At 47.0% G+C, this 26,471-nt stretch overlaps 2 protein-coding genes and 1 long non-coding RNA gene across 3 annotated transcripts in view; 2 read left to right on the top strand and 1 right to left on the bottom strand.

Moving 5' to 3' along the window:
* The window catches only part of LOC309335146, a 101,805-nt gene extending 82,679 nt beyond the window's left edge, over positions 1–19,126 (bottom strand). The window contains exon 1 of the long non-coding RNA XR_014153394.1: positions 19,012–19,126. This is a non-coding gene — a long non-coding RNA (uncharacterized lncRNA). The remainder of the gene's footprint in view (positions 1–19,011) is intronic.
* LOC309334974 (tubulin alpha-1B chain) lies at positions 7,215–17,165 on the top strand. Its single transcript, XM_081849812.1, has 4 exons — positions 7,215–7,373; positions 13,490–13,712; positions 13,812–13,960; positions 15,975–17,165. The coding sequence occupies exons 1-4, from the start codon at positions 7,371–7,373 to the stop codon at positions 16,953–16,955; spliced, it is 1,356 nt and encodes a 451-aa protein (XP_081705938.1). The 5' UTR covers positions 7,215–7,370; the 3' UTR covers positions 16,956–17,165.
* Positions 19,127–25,885: 6,759 nt separating the features above from the next.
* LMBR1L (limb development membrane protein 1 like) overlaps positions 25,886–26,471 on the top strand; it is a 46,697-nt gene continuing 46,111 nt past the window's right edge. The window contains exon 1 of the mRNA XM_081849784.1: positions 25,886–26,285. Coding sequence (XP_081705910.1) covers positions 26,214–26,285 — 72 coding nt within the window. The 5' untranslated portion in view covers positions 25,886–26,213. The remainder of the gene's footprint in view (positions 26,286–26,471) is intronic.

Genomic DNA, 26,471 nt, shown 5'->3' on the forward strand with positions numbered 1-26,471 from the left:
TGCCTCAAATAAAAAGAAGAGATGTCAAAAAGAGGAAAAGTGTTTTCAGTATAATACTACTACTACTACTACTACTAATAATAATAATAATTTGTTATTGTTATTATTTATACCCCACCCATTGCACTCTGGGCAGCTCCCAACAGAATATTTAAAACATGATAAAACATCAAACATTAAAAACTTCCCTAAACAGGGCTGCCTTTTATTTCTTTTTCAAAAACAATAATTACAAGAGAGTGTTTTTTTTTTAAGCATGCTATAAGTTAAAGTTAGGGATATTATATGATACTTCCAAATAGCAAACTTACCCCCATTAGCTTTGGTGAGATGGTTTTATTTGTGGCAGATAAATACTTCATTATTTGCTCTCAGGCGTGTGTAGATTCCTAGCATGTTTTCCAAAAAGTATTGTAAAATGATGCTAGCGTAGACTGCTATTGCTACACATTTCAACACATTTATTCACGTAGAGATGGCTTTAAATGCAATGCCATGCTTAGGGACATATGAAGCTGCCTAACACCAAGTCATATAACCTACACTGGCTGGCAGCAACTTCTCCAGGGTTTCAGACAGGAGGTTTTCCAGCCTTACCTGCAGATTGTGGGACGCGGGTGGTGCTGTGGGTTAAACCACAGAGCCTAGGACTTGCCGATCAGAAGGTCAGCGGTTCGAATCCCCGCAACGGGGTGAGCTCCCGTTGCTCGGTCCCTGCTCCTGCCAACCTAGCAGTTCCAAAGCACATCAAAATGCAAGTAGATAAATAGGAAGGTACACGGCGTTTCCGTGCGCTGCTCTGGTTCGCCAGAAGCGGCTTAGTCATGCAGGCCACATGACCCAAAAGCTGTACGCCAACTCCCTCGGCCAATAAAGCAAGATGATCGCCACAACCCCAGGGTCGGCCACGACTGGACCTAATGGTCAGGGGTCCCTTTACCTTTACCTACAGGTGGTGGGATTTGAACCTGGGACCTTTAGCATGTAAGGCATGTGTTCTGCTACTAAGCTATGGCCCTTCCCAACCCCACATGTCACAAGCAGACTGGGATAATGGGGCTGTGCTAAAAATCCTTGAGCTTATGTGGAACGTTTTTAAACAATGATGTGACCATGCTCATTATTGCTATTAACTTTGGTTGATGAAGTGACGTCACTCACTGGAGATGACCATATGACAGTTCTGCCTTTTGCATGGGTAAATACAAATATTACCCCCAAACTAGTATCAAATCACACCATTTTTATTTATTTATTTTTTGAGACGGAGGATTGCTAATTCTTTGTGAACAGATGGGCACAATGTAAATAAATATAATAATACTGGCCTGTCCTTACAGTGATGTTGCAATGATATATATGAAGTGCTTTGAGCATTCAAGAGAAAAGACAATATAAATGAGTATATTGGGGGATGCCGCCCAATTCTCAGAAGACTTGTGTTTAGCAGTATATGGAAACACGGCTGCTGGGACTGCGGTGCTGAATCGGTGGAGACAGTGAACAGGGAAGAAGCTCAGCATGTTGGCGAGAAAGGCTTTTATGTATCTAGCAAGCCATGCTGTAGCATCCATTCAGGAGCAGAGGACTACAAGTGTTTAATAAAGGGACTATTGTTACGTTATATATACAGTATATGCTCATTTTACAGGACCACATTCTTTCTTTGTTTATAAGCATGTATATATCCAAAGCAGCATAGACTTGGTCTCTCAAGTGCCCAAGTCTGTCCTCTTTGGTGCATATCAGTTTACCATACACAGTATTTTATTTGGACCCTGATTCAGTGATGTGGAAAGCAACCAAATTAGGCTTGGACCATTGTGGAGGCTGCTTGCTTCACCGCAGATCTAAATCAGAACCTCACTTGGGGGGAAGAACCTGAATTTTCTTGTCTTGCCGTTCACTGTTATAGGGAAATTTAAAACTGGCTGCAACTCCTTTACCTTTTGATAGGACTGGATGAAATTTGCAAACTCTTTTGCAGATAAAGCCCACTCAGTTTAAAACAAATAGGTTCGAGTGTTGGGGTGTTTTGGGTGTCTTTAACATTTTTATTTACCATATTGGCCTGAATATAAGCCGCACCCGAATATAAGTTGCACCTTTAAAATTGGGGGGGGGGGAGAGAGAGAAATACTTGAATATAAGCTGCTCCATTCCTCTTGCCATGCTCCTGGTGCTGTTTGCCCCACGCTCCTGGCTGCATATCATAAGGTCGTGAATATAAGTCGCACTTTAACTTTTCATGGTCAGAATTTGGAGGGAAAGTGAGGCTTATATTCAGGCCAATACGGTATTTATTTTAAAGGCAATGTCTATAACAGAAGCCGGTAATATTTGCAAGCATGAATGAATACTGGAGTGAGTAGTGATGTCAGCAAGTCTTGGTAAGCAAATCTTGGTAAGGATCTAGATAAGATTTTAGTCTGATCTGGAAGGGTTCTTCTTATGCCTTTGTATTTTCCAGTTACCAAGGAACTATCACAAAGGGCAAATAAACAAAGCAAAGGTACTATTTTCCTGCAGCATGTCTTGCTACTAGATTCTGAAATGGACACAAACTCCAGACTCTTAACAGTGAGTCATACAGCCTTAACTGAGTCTTCCTAGTCCCTCTCAAGAACCAGAGAAACTTATGTTTGAGGTGATAGTATTACCAACAACATGTGATGATGCTAATATTTCTTTGACATTTCATTAGACTGGGAACATCTGGAGAGGAGAAAGGAACCGTCTTCAAATCCAAAGCACTCCAGTTCTTTTCCTTCATTAGACATTTGGCATCACATGTCAGGATGAGTAATCCTAGTTTCTTCCTTCTCTTTAGGAAGATTTCTTTCCTACCTAAAGGCAGTGGTAGCATACACAGTAGGCACCCGAAACATGCAGAATTTGTGAGAAGTGTGCAGGCTGCAGGCAGGAAGTAGAAAAAAAATGAGAATTACTTCCTGCCTTCTTTGTGCCTGTAGTTTGCACCAATTCCAACTACTCCCATTTCTAGTGGAGGTTCAGCACAAAGGAATAGCCGAATGCAAAATCCAGTTGGGTTGGAGGACAGAATTCCTCTCCTATTGTAGATATTAATATTGCACAGCATGAAGCAATTGGATGCATAAAAACCATCTCCTTTGGAAATAAAAATTGTCCAGACCCATAAATATTATTCAAAGCTTTTCTAACCAGAACGTCTTCAAAACAGGTACAAAACAATCAATGATACATCCAGAAAGTTGTATAAAGCATATGCATATAGGTGATTCCTATAACATAATTACAATTAGAGTAAAAATTCAAAGGTCTGTCTCTTCCATAGCTTGCATTAGCCTGCCTTCAGCCTAAGGCTATGCAGCTCCTGGAGAGACTAATTTATCACATCTTTCTCTCACTGTGCCTGGGAAGAAATGGCCAAGAGGCAACACCCTTCAAGATGGAGATTTGCAGTCGAATCCCTTTCAAATGATCTAAGGTTAAACATCCATGTGAAAGCTAGCAGAGAACATCAACAGTTAACTATCAGCTCAATTAGAAGCTTAGAGAGCTTCAGTACGCTGCAATGGAATTTTCCAATGTTAAACCCTGTCAGCAATACACATGCAGACATTCTCCATTTCAGGTGCAATTAAACAATTATACATAACATGCCCTCCCCACTCCACCATAGGAGCCAACTTCTAGGGGCAAAGGTCCCTTCGCCTCCCCCAATAAATTGAGCCCCCCCCCCCGTTAATGAGCACTGCTGTTCAAATGATGTGTGTGTGTCGCATCATGTGATCAATCATGTGGGGTAGGGCTTACCTGGGCCCCCTCAACATTTTATTAAAGTTGTCATCCCTGCACCCCAGCAAAGGGGGACTGGGGGAAGCTATAAAACATTTAGTATGTGAGAATTGTCCCAGGCGAGCAAAGAGAGAGCAGGGATGGAGAAAATGAGATTAAAAAGGACACCCTCATTAAAGACCGCAATTGTACTTAATGAGGTTGCAATAGTAGGTTGTACAGTGGTACCTCTGGTTGCGAACGGGATCCGTTTCGGAGGCCCGTTCGCAACATGAAAAGAGTGCAACCTGCAGTGGCACGTCTGCATATGCGCAGGTTGCGATTCACCACTTCTGAGCATGACGTCATTTTGTGCGCATGCCGAGCAGCGAAACCTGGAAGTAACCCTTTCCGGTACTTCCGGGTCGCCACAGGACATAACTTGAAATAACGTAACATGAAGCGGACGTAACATGAGGTATGACTGTATGGGCAATGTATCCGGAAGATAAATTGTATATCGAGGAGTTTATGATCTAACACGGTTGCCCTTCCTGCCTCTGTTCCTTCCTCTTCTTATCTCTTGTTAAGATCTTTGATGGAATGAGAACAGCCTTTAATGTCCTAAGAAACTGGGAGGAAGTGATAGTGCTAGGCAGTAGAGGAGAAAGGTGGGGGTGGTCCGCCCCTTGTGTCATCCCCGATGGGGGTGACATCGCCCTGGGAAGCTCCCTGCCACTGGCACACACCCCTGGTACACGTGTCCCCCCCTGCCCCCGTAGGCTGCTTCGGGTGCTGTGGCAGCTAACTCCGCCTCTGGTGCTAGGTCTTTGATGATGGACACTGTTTTGATAAAGTGAAGCATTGGGAGGGGGTAGCTAATGAATAATCTGCACATAGCCAGCTGGGCAAGCCACACAGGCTAGTTATCTATACAGTGGCGTAGCGTGGGGGTGCAGGGGGGGCCGGCCGCACCGGGCGCAACATCTGGGGTTAGGGCAAATCCACGGGTTAGGGGGCACAAATCCACGGGTTAGGGGGCGCAAATTACTTGCCTTGCCCCGGGTGCTGACAACCCACGCTACGCCACTGTATCTATAAATCGGACATTTTTGGGCAGAGTTTTTAGGACAGGCTCGGGCACAGACTGACAGCCATGGGGCCATGAACACTGAGGCTACCTGGGGGAGTCACTTCGCCGCTTCTTGAGGGTTTCCAAGTGGTAGATCGAAGTGCTTGCTTGGTGTGTATATAGTGCTTGCTGCTTAGAATAAAATCCTTATTAATATAAATCTTGTGAGGCGGATAGAGAGTAAATAAGAATCTGTAAGAAAGGATGTTAATCGTGAAAGCCGATGTAGGGAAAGGAAGGAAGTCCGGGCGCGATAATGTGCATGGTAAATAAGTAGACACAAAAATGTTGAATGTAAGAGTATATTCTTTATTTGTTTTTGTTTTGGAAAATTAAAATCTTTAATCTTCTCACTCACTTGCATCTTGTATTACTTGTGAATCTCATTTCAAAAGAACCACCTTGCATTTGGCCAGACAGAGGTGGGGATGTTTCACAGAGCAGAAAGGCGTCGGATCTGCATTGCGCAGGGGAGTGCAGTGAACAGGGGCAGAGATGCCACATGGTTGCTGGGTAAGAAGACAGGTCTCTTCCATTCTGCCTGCACACACAGACCGTGGAGCCGGCACACAAGGCAAAATATGGTGTTGCAAGGAGGTTCGCCTTGTTTCCCTCCCATCCTTCCTTCCCTGCCCTCCCCGATTTTACAAAAATGTAAATCCAGCTTCATACAATTGACATCCAGTACCCACAGCCGGGAGACCAATCTCTGAAACTTCCCTTCATTCAGTCCCTTCTCCAGCCTTATACAGGGCAGCAGAGGAGCCTTTGCTTGCGTATTTGCATCTTCGCAGCCTTTGCTGCTTCTGCCCAAGGGCAGGAGAGCAGAGCCAGTCCCAGTGTCTCGCAGTCTGCAGCAAACCCCAGAGATATTAATATCGTCGTGGCTGCCGCAGTTTTCCTCTGCAGGATGAAGCTGCAGCCACGCAGCGCACCGCTCAGCGTCAGCTCACCCCCACTCTGCAGTTCTGTCATTATTTATGGCATCCGGGACATTCCTCACTCATGCTCTGCATTTGGCTCCCCATCCTCTTGTTGTTCCAGAGCCCTTTTAATCCCCTTGCACATGGCCGTGTTGTTTTTGCTTTTCCGAACGATCATCTCTATCTAGGACAAAGACTGGGGCTGAGTCTTTCTGATTCTTTTTTCATTAAGGAAGGCTTATCAACCTATGATGACGCTACGACAGGTTGGGCTAAGGTCAAAATAAAATCAAAATGCAACTGCGCTGGCCTTCCTTGAATTCCAGGCCTGTCTTATAAATCACTCAGCAGATCCAGCTACAAGGGGAATGGGGGAAGATACACATATTGTATCTCAGCCAGAAAGCATGCGAGTTGTTTGACCACCAAATATGCTGAGAAGCTCCTGCAGCTGCCGGCCATTTGTCTTGCAGACCCACCCACCCAATTCCAGCAGGATAGAGATCATTCTGAAGTCGGTTTTTCATTTTAACGCCACAAGCGATATTTTGCACCGTGCATTTCAATGCTATTTTAAACAATGCGACGATGGAATTGCCCCAAAGAATATAAGCCCTGTGTTAAAAACAGAGACCTGCTGGAGAAAGTGTGGTTTGGGGAAGATTTGCTGAAGATATGGCAAAATGCAGCCCCATTTCTCTGCTTCGATTTTCGAGGGGGGAGGGAGCTGTGTACAGCTTTTAAGAACGCATGTATCTGCGCACACGATTCTACTGGAGGCCTGCAACTGTTGTGTCCCAGACAGACGGCTTAGATAACACATTATAATCCAAAAGCGCCACTGTATCCCTATGGGGGACAATAGGATGTGAATAAAAGGGACAGTGGCGCCATTCGAATGGCCTCATGTCCCCCCCCCCCTGCATTTCCTCCTACAGAATGACTCTTTGATCCTCTACCCAAAGCAAAGATTGTTGAAGGATCAGGGCTCTCTTATCTCCCTAGAGGAGGAGGGGGGGGGAGGAGGACTGTTTTGTTACATCACTCTATGAACAGTTGTTGTTTTTAAATAAATAAATAAAATACCCTGTGATCGGGAAGTCTAGCCTCATGGCATCAAGAGTTTTCGATGCAAGGAATTCAGCTGGGTGCTATCCAAGAAGCTTCAAGCCTGTCCCCCCAAAAATGAAGGATTCGCCCTCGTCGGAGAACAGGAAGACTGGATCCCGGGAGCCCACACACCTCGCCGCCTCCCTCTCTTCCCCCAAAACCCATCTTCCCAGCGAAAAGGGGGACATTGGTTTCAGCCAATCACGGATTGTGAGCTCACAGACGGACGTGCCCGGCTGCCCAATGACAACCGCGCAAGCAGAAGGATTATCCTAAATGCATGGCCAGCCCTGGGAGGGAGATGTGCGATAAAAGCAGCCGGGCGGCCCCTCCTTCTCCCATTCGGTTACTTACATCGACTCTTAGCTTGTCGGGAGAAGTAACATCCCTGCTTTCTGTCCCTTCTTTCCTTCTCCTGCTTCCTGAAGCCCTTCCTCGTCGATATCATGGTGAGTGAGGCGAGGCAGGAGGAGGAGAAGGAAGCCGGAGTGGGGTTTTTTTTGGGGGGGGGGAGAGAAGGGGGTGCTTATTATTTTTGCAAAGGAGTAGATCCCAGGGTGGGGCGCCCCTCCGATGTCCAGGGAAGCGTGGGGCGAAGGGATCGGGGCGGGAGAGGGAGAATCCGGGGACCGGATTGGATTCCCCACTAGGAAAGCCACCGGCGATGATGGCTGGCTTAAGGCTGGAGCGCGCGCGCGCGCAAGGATTACGGGATCCACCGCTTGGAGGGTCGGGGGGGGGCTGGGGAGGAGGTTTTACCTTAAGGAACATAAGCATCGAGAAACTGGGGGGGGGGGGGCCAAGGGACAGGCAGCTGGCCCATAGTGGCTCGGGAGAGGATGTGATGTGTCTCCTGGCGGAGAAATCCGATTTGGATCCTGGAAAGGGCACATCTGAAATAATAACAAAAGCGCGAGGCGCTCGGTAAAGAGGGGGCTGGAAAAGGATCGTGGCAGGAGCCGGGCCCGCCTTGGATCTCGGGAGGGAAGGTGGTGAGGTTTTCTTGGGGGGGGGCGCTGGAGAGCCGGGGGGGGGCGCAGAGAAGGTTCTAGACTGGGTGGCCAGGAGCTGGTGGTGGGCCTGGAGGAGGGCGATGATGGAGAAGGGGGGGGTGGGATCTCAAAAGACGGAGGTGCTATGGGGGGGGGGCTTTATTTCTTGCCCTGCACGGTTCCCCCCCCTCCCTCAATTTCACCCTCCAGCCAGGTGGGTTCGGCTGAGTTGACGGAGACACACGATGCGAAGCCGGGTCAATCCTCGGCTCTGATCCGAGCCGTTCACTACCGCCTCCGGATTAATGGCAGGATTGGAAGTGTGTGTGTGTGTGTGTGATCGTGATCGTAGCATTTAGGTCGGAGGCAGCCCTGCTGCTGAATTGCAATTGCGGGAGCCTAGAATGCATCAGGTCGGCACCGACTAGATGGGCCATGGGGCGAATCCAGGAAGGGCTTTTTTTCCCATCTGGAGGTGGGAATGCAAGAAGGTTCCCCCCCCCCCGCCACCACTGCAAGATAGATGCCAACTTCTTAATAGGATCTGAAGGCTCTGCATATCCTAAAAGCCCTTAACATATAGTCCCCGTTATCTATTGGAATAGACATTTTTGCTGATGCCACTGGGGGGAAAACTACTGGGGCCAAGGCTTGCCTCCCAATTATTATTATTATTATTATTATTATGAATTGCAAGCCTTGTCACCCGAGATGCGTGGGAGGGATTTTGCTAATTTCAGTGGGTTATTCGGATTTTTATTATTTTATTTCCACGGTGACGGTGATGGGGAGAGGTTGAAAAGGGGCATGGAGCCCCCCCCTTGGCTCCTCCCCCTGCGCGCCTGCCGTTAACATTTTCCCGCGCTGCGAGGCTGGAGGAGGGGGCGGCTGTTTGCCTTGGGCGGGCGGAAGGGGCGCTGAGCCCGCGCCACGAGGTCTGCTTCCGCTCCAGCAACAGCAAAGATGCAGCAGCTGCTTATACTTCCCTTCCCCCATCGGCGAAGCAGTGCGCACATAACATATTCTGTTTCGGCACAAGGGGAGGTTGTTGCTCAGTCGAGGGTGGGGAAAAAGCTCACCAGGTTTTCCTGAAAGTAGCCCAAGAATTTTGGGGTCAACCACTTTTGGAGTGTCCTGGTTTTTACTTTTTTTGTGAAATATGGCAACCTTATCCCCTGCTTGCTTCTGCAAATCTCCCTCTCCCCCACCTCAACCTTTTGGAAACGTTGCAGAACATTAGGATTCAGAGCTGTATCTTTGCTATGTGACACCCTCCCCCTTTTTATTATTATTTCTCAGGATGGGCATAACAAAATCCCTAGTAATAAGGTGCAGTGTGAATTGGAAAGGAGACCTATAGAAAGGTCAATTTAATATTCCTCCTTACAAAACTTCTTGTAGTCCTACTAGCATAATTTGTTGGTTACAATTGCTTGTAGTTCATATGCTTCTTCCAATCTTCTGTAAAACTCTGGTCCCGCAGGTTACGAAGTGCTACAAAGTAGATAAAGAATAGAGATATTGGTTATGTGTTTTAAATGTAACAGGGAAAATAAGAAACATATACCAAGAGATTAGATTGGAAAATTTTCAGACAGGACTGATGGAAGTCCAAAAAGTTGAATAAGATGTAAAAATATGTTTAATTACTGTTGAAAATGGTATGCTAAAAAACTAATAAAATTATATATATATGAAAGGTCAATTAAATAGGTAACTGGGTGGCTGGAGTTCTGCTTTTACTCAGTAACGCGTATCCAGGCTGGTAGGTCATTGAGTTGGAAGGGGACCACAAGGGTCATCTATCCCAACGCCCTGCGATGCAGGAATCTCAGCTAAAGCATCCATGGCAGGTGCCCGTCCAACCTCTGCTTTAAGACTTCCAAGGAAAGGGAATCTTGCTGAGCCCTGGGATGCTTGAGGAAAGCCGTGGCCAAAGCAGGCCGCTGAAACCAAGGGTTAGCATGACATAAGGGGCTGTCCTGAATAATGGGGTTTAAATTTGGGGTTCCTGGGGCACACTCTGCTACTGCCTAATTTGTCCTGCTTAGAATGTAAAGGTAAAAGGACCCCTGACCATTACGTCCAGTCGTGGCCGACTTTGGGGTTGTGGTGCTCATCTTGCTTTACTGGCCAAGGGAGCCGGCGTACAGCTTCCGGGTCATGTGGCCAGCATGACTAAGCCGCTTCTGGCGAACCAGAGCAGCGCACGGAAATGCCATTTACCTTCCCGCCGGAGTGGTACCTATTTATCTACTTGCACTGGTGTGCTTTTGAACTGCTAGGTTGGCAGGAGCAGGGACCGAGCAACGGGAGCTCACCCCATTGCGGGGATTCGAACCGCCGACCTTCTGATCAGCAAGCCCAAGAGGCTCAGTGGTTTAACCCACAGCGCCACCTGCATCCCTGCTTAGAGGAAGATTCGAAAGGCATGCTTCAAAGCAAGTGGCACCCTGGGGTGTGTGGTCTGTGCCTGATGAGCACAAGTGGATTGCAGAAGGCATCTGACAAGAATCTACATCTAGGCTTGAGATAATCCTCGCAGCAGGCCGCCAGCAGGTGCTGCACAGAGTAAATTGATTCTCGAAGGGTGGGGCTAGCGGTTTCCAGTCTCTGCTTTACACATGGGGAAGAAGCCGATTCCATCAGCTTTTTGCCTTCCGAGTCAGCTGACGGCAAGTGGCGTGACCTGCTGGTTGCTGACTGCAGAGAGTACAGTCACAGCTTTGTGCTGAACAGCTTATTCATGCTGGTTTTTTTTATAGACGGCAGAATTCCCCTCTGTGATTAAGTCTGTCTCAGTGCGGGAACTTCATTAGGCCTGTAGATGAAAGCTAATGTTTGTTAAAAAATGCCTCTTTCAATATGGTGAGCTAGGCCTCGCCAGCTGAACTGTAGCAATCTTAACTGGGGCACGACATTGCTCCTGTTACCACTAAATTCGTGCAATTCTTTTCTTTTTGATCCATTATACAGTGGTACCTCGGGTTACAAACGCTTCAGGTTACAGACTCCGTTAACCCAGAAATATTGCTTCAGGTTAAGAACTTTGCTTCAGGATGAGAACAGAAATCGTGCGGCGGCAGGAGGCCCCATTAGCTAAAGTGGTGCTTCGGGTTAAGTACGGACCTCCAGAACGAATTAAGTACTTAACCCAAGGTACCACTGTATAAAGCACAAGGTTTCCTTCGCAAAAGTCTGAGGGAGGGGCCGCACATTGTTTGAAATTCCCATTGATTTGGGTGTGTTTTTCCTGGGCATGGTCGGCCAATTGGTGTTAAAGAAGGATAGAACTTTCTTTATGTACGCCACAACAGCAGCAAGAATACTTATTGCAAAGTACTGGAAGACACAAGATCTACCCACCCGGGAAGAATGGCAGATGAAGGTGATGGACTATATGGAACTGGCAGAAATGACTGGCAGAATCCGAGACCAAGGAGAAGAGTTGGTGGAAGAAGATTGGAAGAAATTTAAAGTTTATTTACAGAAACATTGTAAAATTAAGGAATGTTAGAAGGATGTTGGAATGAAGTTATGTGGTTTTAGCAGAAATAATATAAAGGATTAAGTAAAAATGGATAGTTAATTGGTGAAAGAAGAGAGTGTAAAATTACAGTATGTTAAGATAAATTATTAGGATAAAAACAAAGATGGAAAGGATTTGCTGAAATACCTTATTGAACTAGAATATAAAAAAGGGAGGTGTGAGGAGGTCAAGGAAACAAGCAAATGAAAAATAAGTTATGGGAAGGTTTGACTTGTTTTTTTCTTTTTCTTTTTTCTTAATTGTTTGTATTTTTCTGGGTGTGTTTTTTTCTGCTTGTCTGTATTCATGTGATGTATTGTTTTGTTTTTTCTTGCTTAATTTAGTGTTTTCTTTTTGTAATATTTAAAATTGGAATAAATATATATATATTTTTAAAAAAAGATTTGGGTGTGTTTTGCGACAGGGAATTTCGTTAGCGTGAGCGGCTTCTGAGCTCTGGGCGCAGTACTGCGCCTGAGATTTCAGATTAAAACTGCAGAGCATAAGGAAAGGAGGACCTTTTTCTGCCTCTCTGCTTCCAGCTGCTCTCTGAAGACTGGAGAAGAGAGAGGGGAACGACTAGACCAGGCATGTCCTACAGGTAGATAGTGATCTACTGGTAGATCACTGGCTCCCCCCAAAAAGCTCAACAAGTTTGGCTCCCCCCCCCCAAAAAGTTGTTTTTTAATGTAACATTTAAAACATTTAAATTGCCCTGCACCCCCAAAAACTGGGGCTTTCATCATCTCTAAAAGGCTCAACAACTTTGACCTGAACCCCCCAAAAGAGGGTACCGTATTTTTCGCTCTATAAGACGCACCAGACCACAAGACGCACCTAGTTTTGGAGGAGGAAAACAAGAAAAAAAAAATTCTGAATCTCAGAAGCCAGAACAGCAAGAGGGATCGATCCGCTGCACAGTGAAAGCAGCGATCCCTCTTGCTGTTCTGGCTTCTGGGTTAGCTGTGCAGCCTTCATTCGCTCCATAAGACGCACACACGTTTCCCCTTACTTTTTAGGAGGGAAAAAGTGAGTCTTATAGAGCAAAAAATATGGTATATCACTGCCAGTCTAACTGTGAGTAGATCAGTCTCTTTGGGGCTTGGCCACCCATGGACTAGACCACGTGAAAAATAAACTTAAGATTTTAGCTGCATTTTCAGCTTTGTATTCTTGTTATATAAAAAAGCACGCCTAGACATTCCGTTGTTGCGCTAATAATAATAATAAAATACTTTATTATTTATATCCTACCCATCTGGCTGGGTTTCCCCAACTACTCTGGGCAGCTTACAGTCTAGGTTTAAGATGCCATTTAGCTTCTAACTTTCCTATCTCAGTTTCTAATACTGGGACCACATAATCTTTAATGCAAAGAGCCATAGAAAAATACAAAAGCAATAAGGACACCTGCTCAGCGCGTAACAGTCCCCAGTGTGGTTCAATAAACTGTGAAGCGAAATGCAAAATGGGTCATGTTTTAGGACTGCTTGGAACATTTCTTCTAATATGAATCATCAAAACTTTATTACATTTCTCACATGTTACTCTCAAAACTAGTTGGGAACTGTATCTATCGTACAGCTGATCCTGATACATTGTGTTAATACAATCAAAGAACTGCACCCAGCAAGGGCCTTTTCAATGGAAAAGGACATTTAGGGTGGGGCCTCCTTGTAAGGGGAACTCCCAACACAGGTGTGTCTGGCCTCTAGTTTGAGGTGGTTTGTTCAGACGCCATCTTTTTTTGGCAGGTATTTGTGGGAAGGAGAGACCTGATCGCTGCTGCTATTAGCAACGTTGTCTTTAAATAATTGAGTTGTTTGAATGTGTTTCTGTTTTATAATGTATCTCACCTAGTGAACTGCTCTGAGACCTTTGGGTGAAGGGTGGTATAGAAACTCAGTCAGTGATCTGCTTAGCTTGTGCAAAGGGTTGTATATAAATCTGTGCAAATGGTTGTATATAAATAACAAACAAAACAAACCTGCTAAATTTGTTCATCAGCTATCCCTCTCTCTCTCTCTCTCTCTCCTTGTTGCAGCGTGAGTGCATCTCTATCCACGTTGGCCAAGCCGGAGTCCAGATTGGCAATGCCTGCTGGGAGCTCTACTGTCTTGAGCATGGCATCCAGCCTGATGGGCAGATGCCCAGTGACAAGACCATTGGGGGAGGAGACGACTCCTTCAACACTTTCTTCAGTGAGACGGGAGCTGGAAAGCATGTGCCCAGGGCCGTCTTTGTGGACTTGGAACCAACTGTGATTGGTGAGCAAACAAGGCACTTCTAATAGCTTTCTAGCTATGTTTTGTATCTACAGGAGGGATGCCAGAGGTCTTGATGCTTCCACTTGCTTCTCTCCGCAGATGAGGTGCGCACTGGCACCTACCGCCAGCTCTTCCACCCCGAGCAGCTCATCACTGGCAAGGAGGATGCTGCCAACAATTATGCCAGGGGCCACTACACCATTGGCAAGGAGATCATTGACCTGGTCCTTGACAGGATACGCAAGCTGGTAAATAACTTGCAGACAGGTTTTAATGAGGACCTGGGTGAGCTTAGTAGGATAAAGCATTTGAGGGCACCATTGGAATGATCTCAGGCAGGCAAGCAAGCCCCGATAAGAATTAAGGAGTCTCTGGCAGTTTTGCGGTATGTTTATTTACAATTAACTTTCGCAGGAAGGAGGATGCCAAAGTCCAGCCCATCCTCTCTTTTACTTCCGTTGCTTTATAACCCTTTCAGCTCTTCTGGGTTGAGGAGAAGGTGGGTGAACTCCCCCCCTCATCAAACGAAAATCATTCTAAGCGCTGCCTACCTCCTGGTTGCATTGCAACTCTCTCAATGTCATCTATCTCCTCCCCTCCCTCTGCCTGCGAGCTCTCTGAGACTGCTGCTCTATCTGAGTCTGGGAACTCTTGATGAAGGGGGCTGAATTAACCCACTCTTGCTCTGTCTGTGGCTGGCTGCAATCCCTCGTCTCCAGAGTCAGACTCTGGCTCCCTGTGTACTGACATTCCTCCATCTCCAGTGTCAGACTTCCCAGGCGTTCGATTCAGCCACATCCCTGACAACCAGCATGGTGAGAAGAACCCTTTCTGGGTGAGGTTTTAGAAGCTGATTATCTCCAGACTGGAGGATATGCAAGGGGAAGGGAATTGTGTGGCCTGAAAGCAGTGATGAAAGGCCATGGATGAGTGGACAGTTCAGCACTAAAGGGTCGGTTTCCCCTAACAAACCCCATTGGTGGAAGTCCTCTGCAAGGTTTCCCACTTGTGGAAAGGGGATTCCCGGCTCTCCTCAATCCTTGCAACCACCAAAATTAACTCGTGTGAGGTTAGGAGAACTCCCAGAACAGTGCATGGTTAAAGGTAAAGGACCCCTGGATGGTTAGGTCCAGTCAAAGGTGACTATGGGGATGTGGTGCTCATCTTGCTTTTCAGGCTGAGGGAGCTGGTGTTTGTCCACGGACAGCTTTCCAGGTCATGTGGCCAGCGTATGGAAATGCCGTTTACCTTCCCGTCACAGCAGTACCTATTTATCTACTTGCACTGGTGTGCTTTTGAACTACTGGGTAGCAAGAAGCTGGAACAGAGCAACAGGAGCTCGGCCCGTTGTGCAGATTCGAACCACTGAGCTTTCTGATCGGCAAGCCCAAGAGGCTCAGTGGTTTCGAACCGCTGACCTTTCTGATCAGCAAGCCCAAGAGGCTCAGTGGGTCCTTTACCTTTTACCTTTACCTCCTTCCCTTGCTTACCTGGCTTTGCAAAGGTAGTGCAAGGGCTGGGGGGGGGGTAATGTTGCCAAGGGCTGCCAAAAAAGGCATTGAAGCAATGTGTTGGACCCCCCTTCAGAGAACAAGGAGTGAGCCTTTTCTCATACCCAAATTCAGCTACAGATTGGGATTTGTTTTGGATTTTCATAGCCACAGTGCTTTTTTCTGGGGGGATGCAGGGTATACATACCCCTAAGCATTTTGTGAATCTCAGTACTTTTGTTGATTTACTGTATTTGGTATGACTTGGATTTGTGACACTTCAGGTTACAGACTCCGCTAACACAGAAATAGTACCTCGGGTTAAGAACTTTGCTTCAGGATGAGAACAGAAATCGCACCGCAGCCGCGGTGGGAGGCCCCATTAGCTAAAGTGGTGCTTCAGGTTAAGAACAGTTTCAGGTTAAGAACAGACCTCCAGAACAAATTAAATATGTAACCAGAGGTACCACTGTATTTAAAACCAGCATCCTTTCAAAACTGCTGCTTCTGCTGTGGCATAACATGCCTAGAGAAGCACAACTGGAGTTTGGTGTTAGTATTGGGATCCAAAACAGTCTTGAAGAGATCAGTGTACGAGGCTGTTAATTTGTTAAGTAGGGCCAGGAGTCAATTTAGTTGCTGAATGTTTATCCTGTCTGTTAAATTATGTGATAGGGCTTTTCAGCAAAGGTGTGGAAAGCCTTGCAATAGACAAGAGTGTTCAGAATTTTTTAAAAATCGGCACTAAATATTGTGTGGTTACTTCTAACAGGCCGACCAGTGCACAGGTCTCCAGGGCTTCCTGGTCTTCCACAGCTTTGGTGGGGGCACCGGTTCTGGGTTCACCTCCTTGCTGATGGAGCGCCTGTCTGTTGACTACGGCAAAAAGTCCAAGCTAGAGTTCTCCATCTACCCAGCTCCCCAAGTCTCCACAGCTGTCGTCGAGCCCTACAACTCCATCCTGACCACCCACACCACCCTGGAGCACTCCGACTGCGCCTTCATGGTAGACAACGAGGCCATCTATGACATTTGCCGCAGGAACCTGGACATCGAGCGCCCCACTTACACCAACCTCAACCGCCTTATCAGCCAGATTGTGTCCTCCATCACGGCCTCCCTGCGATTTGACGGTGCCCTGAATGTAGACCTGACAGAATTCCAGACCAATCTGGTGCCCTATCCCCGAATCCACTTCCCCCTGGCCACCTACGCCCCAGTCATCTCAGCTGAGAAAGCTTACCATGAACAGCTTTCTGTAGCCGAGATCACCAACGCTTGCTTTGAGCCAGCCAACCAGATGGTGAAATGTGACCCTCGTCACGGTAAATACATGGCCTGCTGCCTGTTGTACCGTGGGGACGTCGTCCCCAAAGACGTCAACGCTGCTATTGCCACCATCAAGACCAAACGTAGCATCCAGTTTGTGGACTGGTGCCCCACCGGTTTCAAGGTTGGTATCAACTACCAGCCCCCCACGGTGGTCCCTGGGGGCGACCTGGCCAAAGTGCAGCGTGCCGTCTGCATGCTGAGCAACACCACAGCCATTGCTGAGGCCTGGGCTCGCCTGGACCACAAGTTTGACCTGATGTATGCCAAGCGTGCCTTTGTCCACTGGTACGTTGGGGAAGGGATGGAGGAAGGCGAGTTCTCGGAGGCCCGGGAGGACATGGCTGCCCTAGAGAAGGATTACGAAGAAGTGGGTGTGGATTCCATTGAAGGAGAAGGGGAGGAGGAAGGAGAGGAATATTAAGCCTGTTCTCCATCACTTCTGCTGCATGGCTCATCTCCACAGTTTTTTCAGCTTACCACACTTAGCATACCTGTTAACTGGGGGAGTGTTGTCTATGAAAAAGTGCAGCAGTCTTCACTAGGTTATCTCTCCATTCCACTATGTGATTATGTCAATTTTCCATGTCTTTTAAAGTATCATCATGTCTGTGAAATAAATGCTTTAAAAGGATCTGGGTATGCATCATTGAATTATTAGTATTCTCTTAACACCAAGGGTTAAGAGACCGAATGGACCGAAAGTGATGGAAATGCTACTGGCATTAGTTCTTGCCTGCTACACCATTCAGCACTTTCACTCTCTTTAGAAACTGGTAGGACAGAAAACAATCTCTTTAACTGATGTCAATAGCCATTAATATATAAGCTAATATGCAAACTTGTACAGTATATAGCTTATTTACTGTTCCTTTGATGTCTGGACTTTTAAGTACAAGTACACGATATATTCATTTATTAGACTCCTTAGTTTTTACAAACAGATCATTAAGTAACTTGCACCATATTTACAAACAAAAGAACATAGCGACACATTAACAGAAAAATACTGTACGTGCAATTCATGAAAAACGTTGGAAGGAAAAAGCAGCTGCACAAAGCTTTGGCAGCACACGAACTGCAAAACCATCATAGTCTATCAAAAACCTGCAGATGTTTGCCCATAACTTTGCAGCTATGTGGTTTTTTTTTAAAAAAATCTGTCCCAATTTGATTTACTGAAACTGGCTTGAGAAAAGGGAGAGAAAGAGAAAGTAAATGTCTGCTCATAAATAAGTCCCATTGAGTTAAATGAGGGTAACTCCGAGGTAAATGGGTATAAAGCAGGGGTCAGCAACCTTTTTCAGCCGCCAGTCCACCATCCCTCAGACCATGTGGTGGGCTGGACTATATTTTTTGGGGGGAAAGCAATGAATTTCTATGCCCCACAAGTAACCCAGAAATGCATTTTAAATAAAAGCACACATTCTACTCGTGTAAAAGCACCAAGCAGGCCCCACAAATAAAACGGAGATGCATTTTAAATGAAAGAACACATTCTACTCATGTAAAAACGCTTATTCGCAGGCCGGATTTAGAAGGCAATTGGGCCAGATCCGGCCCCCGGGCCTTAGGTTGCCTACCCCTGGTATAAGGATTGCAGCCATAGGATGAGTAAGTGCAAATGTGCCGTCACAACCTCCCACTGAAAGCAGTAGGAGGAATGTGGCCCCCTTTTCCGTTGTAGCTAAGCGATAACTAGCAGTCTTGTACCTGGAAACACTTGGGAATTCTAAGCATCCAAAAAAACTTGCACTTTTTAAATCAGTGGTTAAAATTGGTGAAGGATGTAGTCTGCCATCTTGATTAAAATGGTGTCCAATTGTATCCAAACACTGACAAAAAACCTACCGTATTTTTCGCTCTATAAGACTCACCAGACCACAAGACGCACCTAGTTTTTGGAGGAGGAAAACAAGAAAAAAAAAATTCTGAATCTCAGAAGCCAGAACAGCAAGAGGGATCGCTGCGCAGTGAAAGCAGCAATCCCTCTTGCTGTTCTGGCTTCTGGGATAGCTGTGCAGCCTGCATTCACTCCATAAGACGCACACACATTTCCCCTTACTTTTTAGGAGGGAAAAAGTCTTATAGAGCAAAAAATACGGTACTCCTTGATCATGCAAAATTTGTTATGATATCCGAATGCATAGCAAACAGATAATACACCCCCCCCCCGCTAAAAAAAAATATAGTAGACACATAACACCAGTCTTGAAAGACCTACATTGGCTCCCAGCAGAAGAAGAAGGAGAAGAGTTTGGATTTGATATCCCACCTTTCACTCCCTTTAAGGAGTCTCAAAGCGGCTAACGTTCTCCTTTCCCTTCCTCCCCCACAACAAACACCCTGTGAGGTGAGTGGGGCTGAGAGACTTCAAAGAAGTGTGACTGGCCCAAGGTCACCCAGCAGCTGCATGTGGAGGAGCAGAGACACGAACCCAGTTCCCCAGATTACGAGTCTACCTCTTTCAACCACTACACCAGTGTTTTTCAACCACTGTTCCGCGGCACACTAGTGTGCCGCGAGATGTTGCCTGGTGTGCCGTGGGAAAAATTGAAAAATTCAAAAGATTTAAAAATAAAGTATTTTATAATTTTTCATATTTCTGTTTACTTACTATTTCATAATCAAGTAATTATAAAATACTTTCTTTGTGTTTATTTGATTCCTATTCAAGAGAATTACTTTATATATGGTCAATATAGACACAGAATTAAATTTTTTAACATTTTCTAATGGTGGTATGCCTCGTGATTTTTTTCATGAAACAAGTGTGCCTTTGCCCAAAAAAGGTTGAAAAACACTGCACTACACCACACTGGCTCCCAGTATGTGTCCGAGCACAATTTAAAGTGTTGGTGCTGACCTTTAAAACCTAAACTGCCTTGGCCCAATATACCTGAAGGAGCATCTCCACCCTCATCGTTCAGCCCAGACACTGAGGTCTAGCTCCTAGGGCCTTCTGGTGGTTCCCTCACTGTGAGAAGCGAAGTTACAGGGAACCAGGAAGAGGGCCTTCTCGGTAGTGGCGCCCACCCTGTGGAACGCCCTCCCAACAGATGCCAAGGAAATAAACAACTCTCTGACTTTTTGAAGGCAACGTCTGATGATTTATTGTATTTTTTATATTTTGTTGGAAGCTACGCAGAGTGGCTGGGGAAACCCAGCCAGATGGGTGGGGTATAAATTATAATTATAATTATAATATTGACCAATAATGTCCTGGTGACGGATAATGCCACTTTAAAAAAATGATAATCTTGGTTGTATTGTTGGAGATTTATTAAAAGCATGTCAGCCCACACAGCCTGATTCTTCTTTGTCCACTGATACTCTCAACCTGTGCTACTTTTACATCAGCTAGAGGTGCAGTGTGGTGTAGTGGTTAAGAGCGGTAGTCTCGTAATCTGGTGAACCGGGTTCGAGTCTCCGCTCCTCCACACGCAACTGCTGGGTGACCTTGGGCCAGTCACACTTCTCTGAAGTCTCTCAGCCCCACTCACCTCACAGAGTGTCTGTTGTGGGGGAGGAAGGGAAAGGAGAATGTTAGCCGCTTTGAGACTCCTAAAGGGGAGTGAAAGGCGGGATATCAAATCCAAACTCTTCCTCTTCTTCTTCTTCAGTGTAAATACTAGATGGGGATGATTATGGTGATGCATTGGGCTGATAGATGGGGGCTTGCATGCTGCTCTTTTGGAGCTGGCGCAAAGGGGCCCTGGCGACACAGTACAGTCAGCGTACATTACAGTTGATGCAACAAAGCTCCTTTGTGCATTGAGGGGATAAAAAATTAATCTGGCCACCTGACAGAGCAATCAGATTACTATTTTATTGAATGCCCAGCTGTAATGTGCATGAAACTTGCCCCATGGCAAGGCTCAGTTTTCACTTGCATACTCTTCCCTTGTGATAAATGACTGAGAACTATTGTGGGAGACTTTTGATCATTAGCTGTCTTAAACGCAGCCTGTCTCTCATCTGATTGTATTGCCCTCCATTTCCAGTTGCATTAGGATGGGTTTTTGCAAGTTCGCCTACTACTCTGAGCACCATAGTTTTGGCTATGCCTCTCAGATTGCCTTCCATTTTGTGCTGCGCGTAGTGGTGCCTAGGCAGATGTACTAAAACCTACAGTAAAGGTAAAGGGACCCCTGACCATTAGGTTCAGTTGCGGACGACTCTGGGGTTGCAGCGCTCATCTCGCTTTACTGGCCGAGGGAGCCGGCATACAGCTTCCAGGTCATGTGGCCCGCATGACTAAGCCACTTCTGGTAAACCAGAGCAGTGCATGGAAACGGCACACACATAATATTTTACTACTAATACATTCTGCGACAGTGAGCACATAAACATTTTACTGCCGAACTGCATAATCTCAGCGAAGTGTTAATTGCATACATGCAATTGGAGATTGCACGTCTTCCTCTGTATTGTGGGAGCGGATATGGCTCAGACACACTGTCGGCACCTGGTGCCCTCCAACAGTGGGTGGTGCTGTGGTCTAAACCACTGAGCCTCTTGGGGCTTGCTGATCAGGTCAGTGGTTCAAATCCCCGTGATGGGGTGAGCTCCTGTTGCTCTGTCCCAGCTTCTGTCAACCTAGCAGTTCGAAAGCACACCAGCGCAAGTAGATAAATAGGTACCGCTGTAGCGGGAAGGTAAATAGCATTTCCATGTGCTCTGGTTTCTGTCACGGTGTTCCGTTGTACCAGAAGCGGTTTAGTCCTGCTGGCCACATGACCCAGAAAGCTGTCTGTGGACAAACGCCGGCTCCCTCAGCCTGAAAGCAAGATGAGCGCTGCAACCCCATAGTCGCCTTTGACTGGACTTAACTGTCCAGGGGTTCTTTACCTTTTACCTTACACACCGACAGTTGCCAGGGCTCAGCAGTCCTGCTGGAACCCATTGGGCACTAACACCTATCCTCATCCCCAGCTGTGGACTTAATGTGCCCCAGAGTTATGCTGGTGTGGGGCACCTCAGGTCACTGTGGGCAATGGAAGTCCACCGGAGGACACTTGGCTGAGGAGCTACTTAAACCTGCAGCTGGCCCAAATGCGTCTCTCATGTATAACAGGGAAACTTATGGATGCCCTGTCTGCCCCTGTATCTCTGCCACTGCCTCAAGTGGCAAAATGGGACTTGCTAGCCCAGGCATTGAGGGGAAGACTGGCAGCCTGCTGGACACACAAAGATGTTGAAAGAGATTGAGGAAGATGTGTGTTTGCCTATGCAGGAGAGCTGGCACTGGAAGGGATAAATAATAATGATATAATAATAATTTATTATATCTACCCAGCACATCTGGCCACTCTGGCAGCTCCCAACAGAATATTAAAAACACAATATAATATCAAAAATTAAAACTTCCCTAAACAGGGCTGCCTTCAGACATATTCTAGAAGTCAGATAGTTGTTTATTTCCTTGACATCTGGTGGGAGGGCGTTCCACAGGGTGGGTGCCACTACCAAGAAGGCCCTCTGCCTGGTTCCCTGTAGCTTAGCTTCTCGCAGTGAGGGAACCGCCAGAAGGCCCTCAGAGCTGGACCTCAGTGAGCAATGGGGGTGGAGACGCTCCTTCAGGTATACTGGACTGAGGCCATTTAGGGATTTAAAGGTCAGCACCAACACTTCGAATTGTGCTCGGAAACGTACTGGGAGCCGGTGTAGGTCTTTCAGGGCCAGTGTACTATGGTCTCGGGGGCCACTCCCAGTCACCAGTCTAGCTGCCACATTCTGGATTAATTGGCAGTAAAGGACCTACAAGCCAGCTCTGGGAGAGGTATGGAACTTAATGAACAGAAGAAGAAAAACTTGTTGAAAGCAGGACATGAGCACATAAGCACTCGATTCCTATCTTTCCCCGTGATGAGGTATTATAGCATAGCATAGCACTGTAGAGTTGGAAGGGACGCTGAGGATCATCTAGTCCAACCCCCTGCAATGCAGGAATATGCAGCTGGTCCATACAGGGATCGAACCTGCAACCTTGAGTGTTATCAGCACCATGGTCTAACCAACTGAGCTATCCAGGCTCATTAAGCCGCTCTGAGAATTGTAGCTTTGTGAGGTCAATAGGGGCCTCCCTAACAATGCTCAGCACTCTTAACAAACCACAGCTCTCATAATTATTGGGCATTTGTGTGCCATGACTGTTTAGAGTGGTACCGTTTTGCTTCAAATAGATGGTGCCAATGTGGCATAGATGTCTTTTGAGAGGGATACCATGTCGTGCACCTTCTCAGAAGATAACCTCCCTGGTTGTTTTTCTAATTCTTGCAAGGCCTCTAGATGGTGCTATATGCATATGGTTATTTCCGGGGTGCGCATGAGAGCAGGCCTGAACTTAATGCATAGTAAAATTTAGAAATTGGTCACAATGAGTAGCTGTAATGAGAACAATAAACCGGGATGCTGCATGTTTTTATAGGTCACGCTGGGCAGTGAACTCTCGACAGTGTAATAAAGCACAGAATCTTAATTGTGATGCAAACCCTTATTTAGTGGTTTTGATTATATGGTGTGGCGTCTCAGGCTAAGCGCATGGCAGTGAGTCAGGTGCCTCAATTACTCTGTGCAGAGAGACATAAGGCTTGTCTCATCCACTGCTGCGTCTAGATTTTGTGGGGGGCCTGAGCAAGAACCCCTTAGTAGGCTCTTCTCTTCCTCATTGCCTATTGTGAACGGAGAAATCTGAGAGCTCCCTTGGACAAAAAACAAGGACACCCGCCAGGAATACCAAAACAGCAGCCAGTAGGCTTGGTCTTTATTGAAGACTCTCGCGACAGGACTCCCACCTGCCACAAGGTGGAACAAGATGGAAGCCCCGAACTAAAGAGCCCCCAAACTTTTATTAGCTGCTAACCCCCATGTTACACCCCCCCAAACTACATCACTCATACATCACGGTTACATCATGAAAGGGGAGGTTTGGTGGCAGTAATATGAGCATCCTGGACCCTGCCCCATGGTTCTCCTTGCCCTCCACCAAACACCCATCAAGTGTAACAAAAGAGATATTTACATTTCCCTATTTCCCAGGCAAGTTAATCACACCCTTTTGTCTTCAGCTGGGTTTGTTATTTCTGGAATGGCTACCTGTCTGGCACTCAGGTATCAGGATGCCAGGGATTATCACTCAGGCAGAGGGGCTGCTCAGTAGCTGAGCTCACATGTCGTTATGAATTTCTGAAGTTTTCCCTGTGAGCCAGTAAACATTTATCAGTGAAATGTCACATTTGGTATCGTGCAGCAAAGGCCCTTTGGACAGACAGGAAGAAACTGTGATGAAGTGTTTTGTGGGGACAAATCACCAAAGTCACAAAAGCGATTTGTGCTGATTTTGGTAGTGGGCTGCATGTGCATGACATCTGCTGGAGGGGCAACCCACCCCCCAACCTATACATAAATTCCTGCAACACTATCAACCCAATGTTTACATCTGACTGGTGGGAGAACGCAAGGCAAGTGAAAGAGGCCCCTGTGACGACTCCTCACTCTTGTTACTGCTTGCCTTTTCAGAGGACATCGAGGGAAGCCCATGGCTCTGGAGTTGGCAGCCCCATGGATCCACATGAGCCCAAAATGCCTACCTTGGATGCTGGTCCTGACTCTGCCACATGGCAAGATGCTACAACCAGCTGTCCACACTGTGAAACGCACCACAGGCAGGTGTTGAGAGTTTAATGGCACTTCCAGGTGTCTTTTATTGCATAATCACAATTGTGCACAATCCCACTTCAAATATTTCAATATTTATATGTGGTTTTGAGATTTTCAGATTTAAAAAAAAAATGCTTGACATTTTCAGTGGGAGGGCTGCTGTGCCCCAAGTAGGACATTGTCCCAGCATCTGCACCAACCAGCAAGAAAACAAACATGTCTCTCTGGAATCAGTCTCTATAGCCACAACAGGCGCTGTAACTCTCCAATAGTTTGACTTCCCTCCCAATGGCGCACTCTTCCATTGTCAACGAAGGGGTTGGACTGGGTGACTCTCAGGGTCCCTTCCAACTCTACAATTCTGTGAGTCTAAGTTATGTTGGACATTTTATGCCCTTTAAGAACAAACGTATGGAGGGGTGTGGGTGTTAATGCTGTGTGTTTGTGCATGTGTATGTGCAAACATGTGTGGGGTGCGTGCATCTCCACCCCCATCGTTCAGCCCGGACACTGAGGTCCAGCTCCGAGGGCCTTCTGGTGGTTCCCTCACTGCGAGAAGTGAGGTTACAGGGAACCAGGCAAAGGGCCTTCTCGGTAGTAGCGCCTGCCCTGTGGAACACCCTCCGATGTCAAGGAAATTAACAACTGTCTGACTTTTAAAAGACATCTGAAGGCAGCCCAGTTTAGGGAAGTTTTTAATGTTTTATGTTTTATCGTGTTTTCAATACTGTATTCTGTTGAGAGCCACTCAGAGGCTGGGGAAACCCTGCCAGATGTTGTTGTTGTTGTTGTTGTTGTTGTTGTGTGTGTGCACCAAACTGTGTCTTGTTACTCTAGTTCTCAGACAGGGAGAGTCACACTGAGAACAGAACTGTGCGAACTGCATGGGATAACATTTAGTGCTTTTCCAACCAGCAGTTCAACAGCTCCAGAGAGCACAAATAAACTTTATCGAGTGAACTGACCCAGATCTTTAGCAGATGGACTAAATGCTCCAGATTAAATCTAACAGCTGCAGCATCTGAGCTCCCAGCAGATTTTGGGTACAGCACGGTACTGATAACACCAAAGGTTGCAGGTTCAATCCCCATATGGGACAGCTACATATTCCTGCATCTAGTTTGGACTAGATGATCCTTTATATATATATAATTTTTATTAATTTTTCTATTTTAAAATACTCATTTTACATCCTTAAGATATCAATGACTTCCCTTCTTCTCCTTACATGGTTCATTTCACGTATCATAAATCCCAGCACATTTTACAAAAACTATACCATTATTGCATCCATCAAAAGTTGTTTACACTGTTGAATCTATCTTAATGCTGCCAGCGTTTTCAGCTGTATGCAATTATTTCCCACAGATGATCCTCAGGGTCCATGATCTTCTAGAAACTTTCCCTCGAACTTCAAAAGAGCCCCCCTGTCTCAACGAGGGTGCCGCACCGGCGCAGAGAAAGGAATAAATAAATGTAAAGGCAAAGGGACCCCTGACCTTTAGGTCCAGTCGCGGACGCCTTTGGGGTTGCGGCGCTCACAGGCGGGGGTGGGCGTGGCTACCTGCGCAATAATGGACGTTCCGCTCGGCCTACCAGGTTGAGCCGCTGCCTGCGGAGTCAGCCAATGAAAACGAGCCCTTCTCCAGCCAATCGGCGCGTTTCCGTCGAAGGGGAGCTGGCGTCGTCAGACTGCCTCTTTCCTTTGGTGCGAGAGTGGCGTCGTTGGCTGGCGGGTGGGGGGGCCGTGTCTCTTTAAGAATGGAACGCGGAGCTCCGCGGGCTGCGGCCGAGGGAACATTGTGACGTCGCCGCGCCATTGTGACGTCGAAAGGGACCCCCCACCCCCCAAATAAGAGCCGCCTGCGAAGTCGGAGGAGGAGGAGGAGGAGGAAAGCGGACGGAGCTCTCTCCCTTCTCCATTGTGGCTCCCGCCCTGGGGCGCCTCTGGGATTCCCGCGCGCTGCTTCCCCCGGCTCCCGCGACAGCCCTTCTCGCCTTCAGCCATGCTGACCAGAGCATGGACTCCGCGGAAGGCGATGTGCTGTCGACGCGGGAGCAGCTCTTCCACGAGCGGGTCCGGGAGTGCCTCGTGAGTAGACGGCCGGCGGTGCGGGGATGTTCCCGGGACGGCAAATGGGGGGTGGGGTGGGGGTGGGGGGAGTTGGCTTTGGGTCACAGAAGAGGAAGCGACTTGCCCCCCCCCCTCCAGCCTGCACCCCCGACCCCCCGTTCTCGGGTGGCCGCGCGTCCGGAATTTCCCGGACACACAAACGGC

The sequence above is a fragment of the Podarcis erhardii genome (assembly GCF_964252035.2).
Source record: "Podarcis erhardii genome assembly, chromosome: 2".
Lineage (NCBI taxonomy): Eukaryota > Metazoa > Chordata > Lepidosauria > Squamata > Lacertidae > Podarcis > Podarcis erhardii.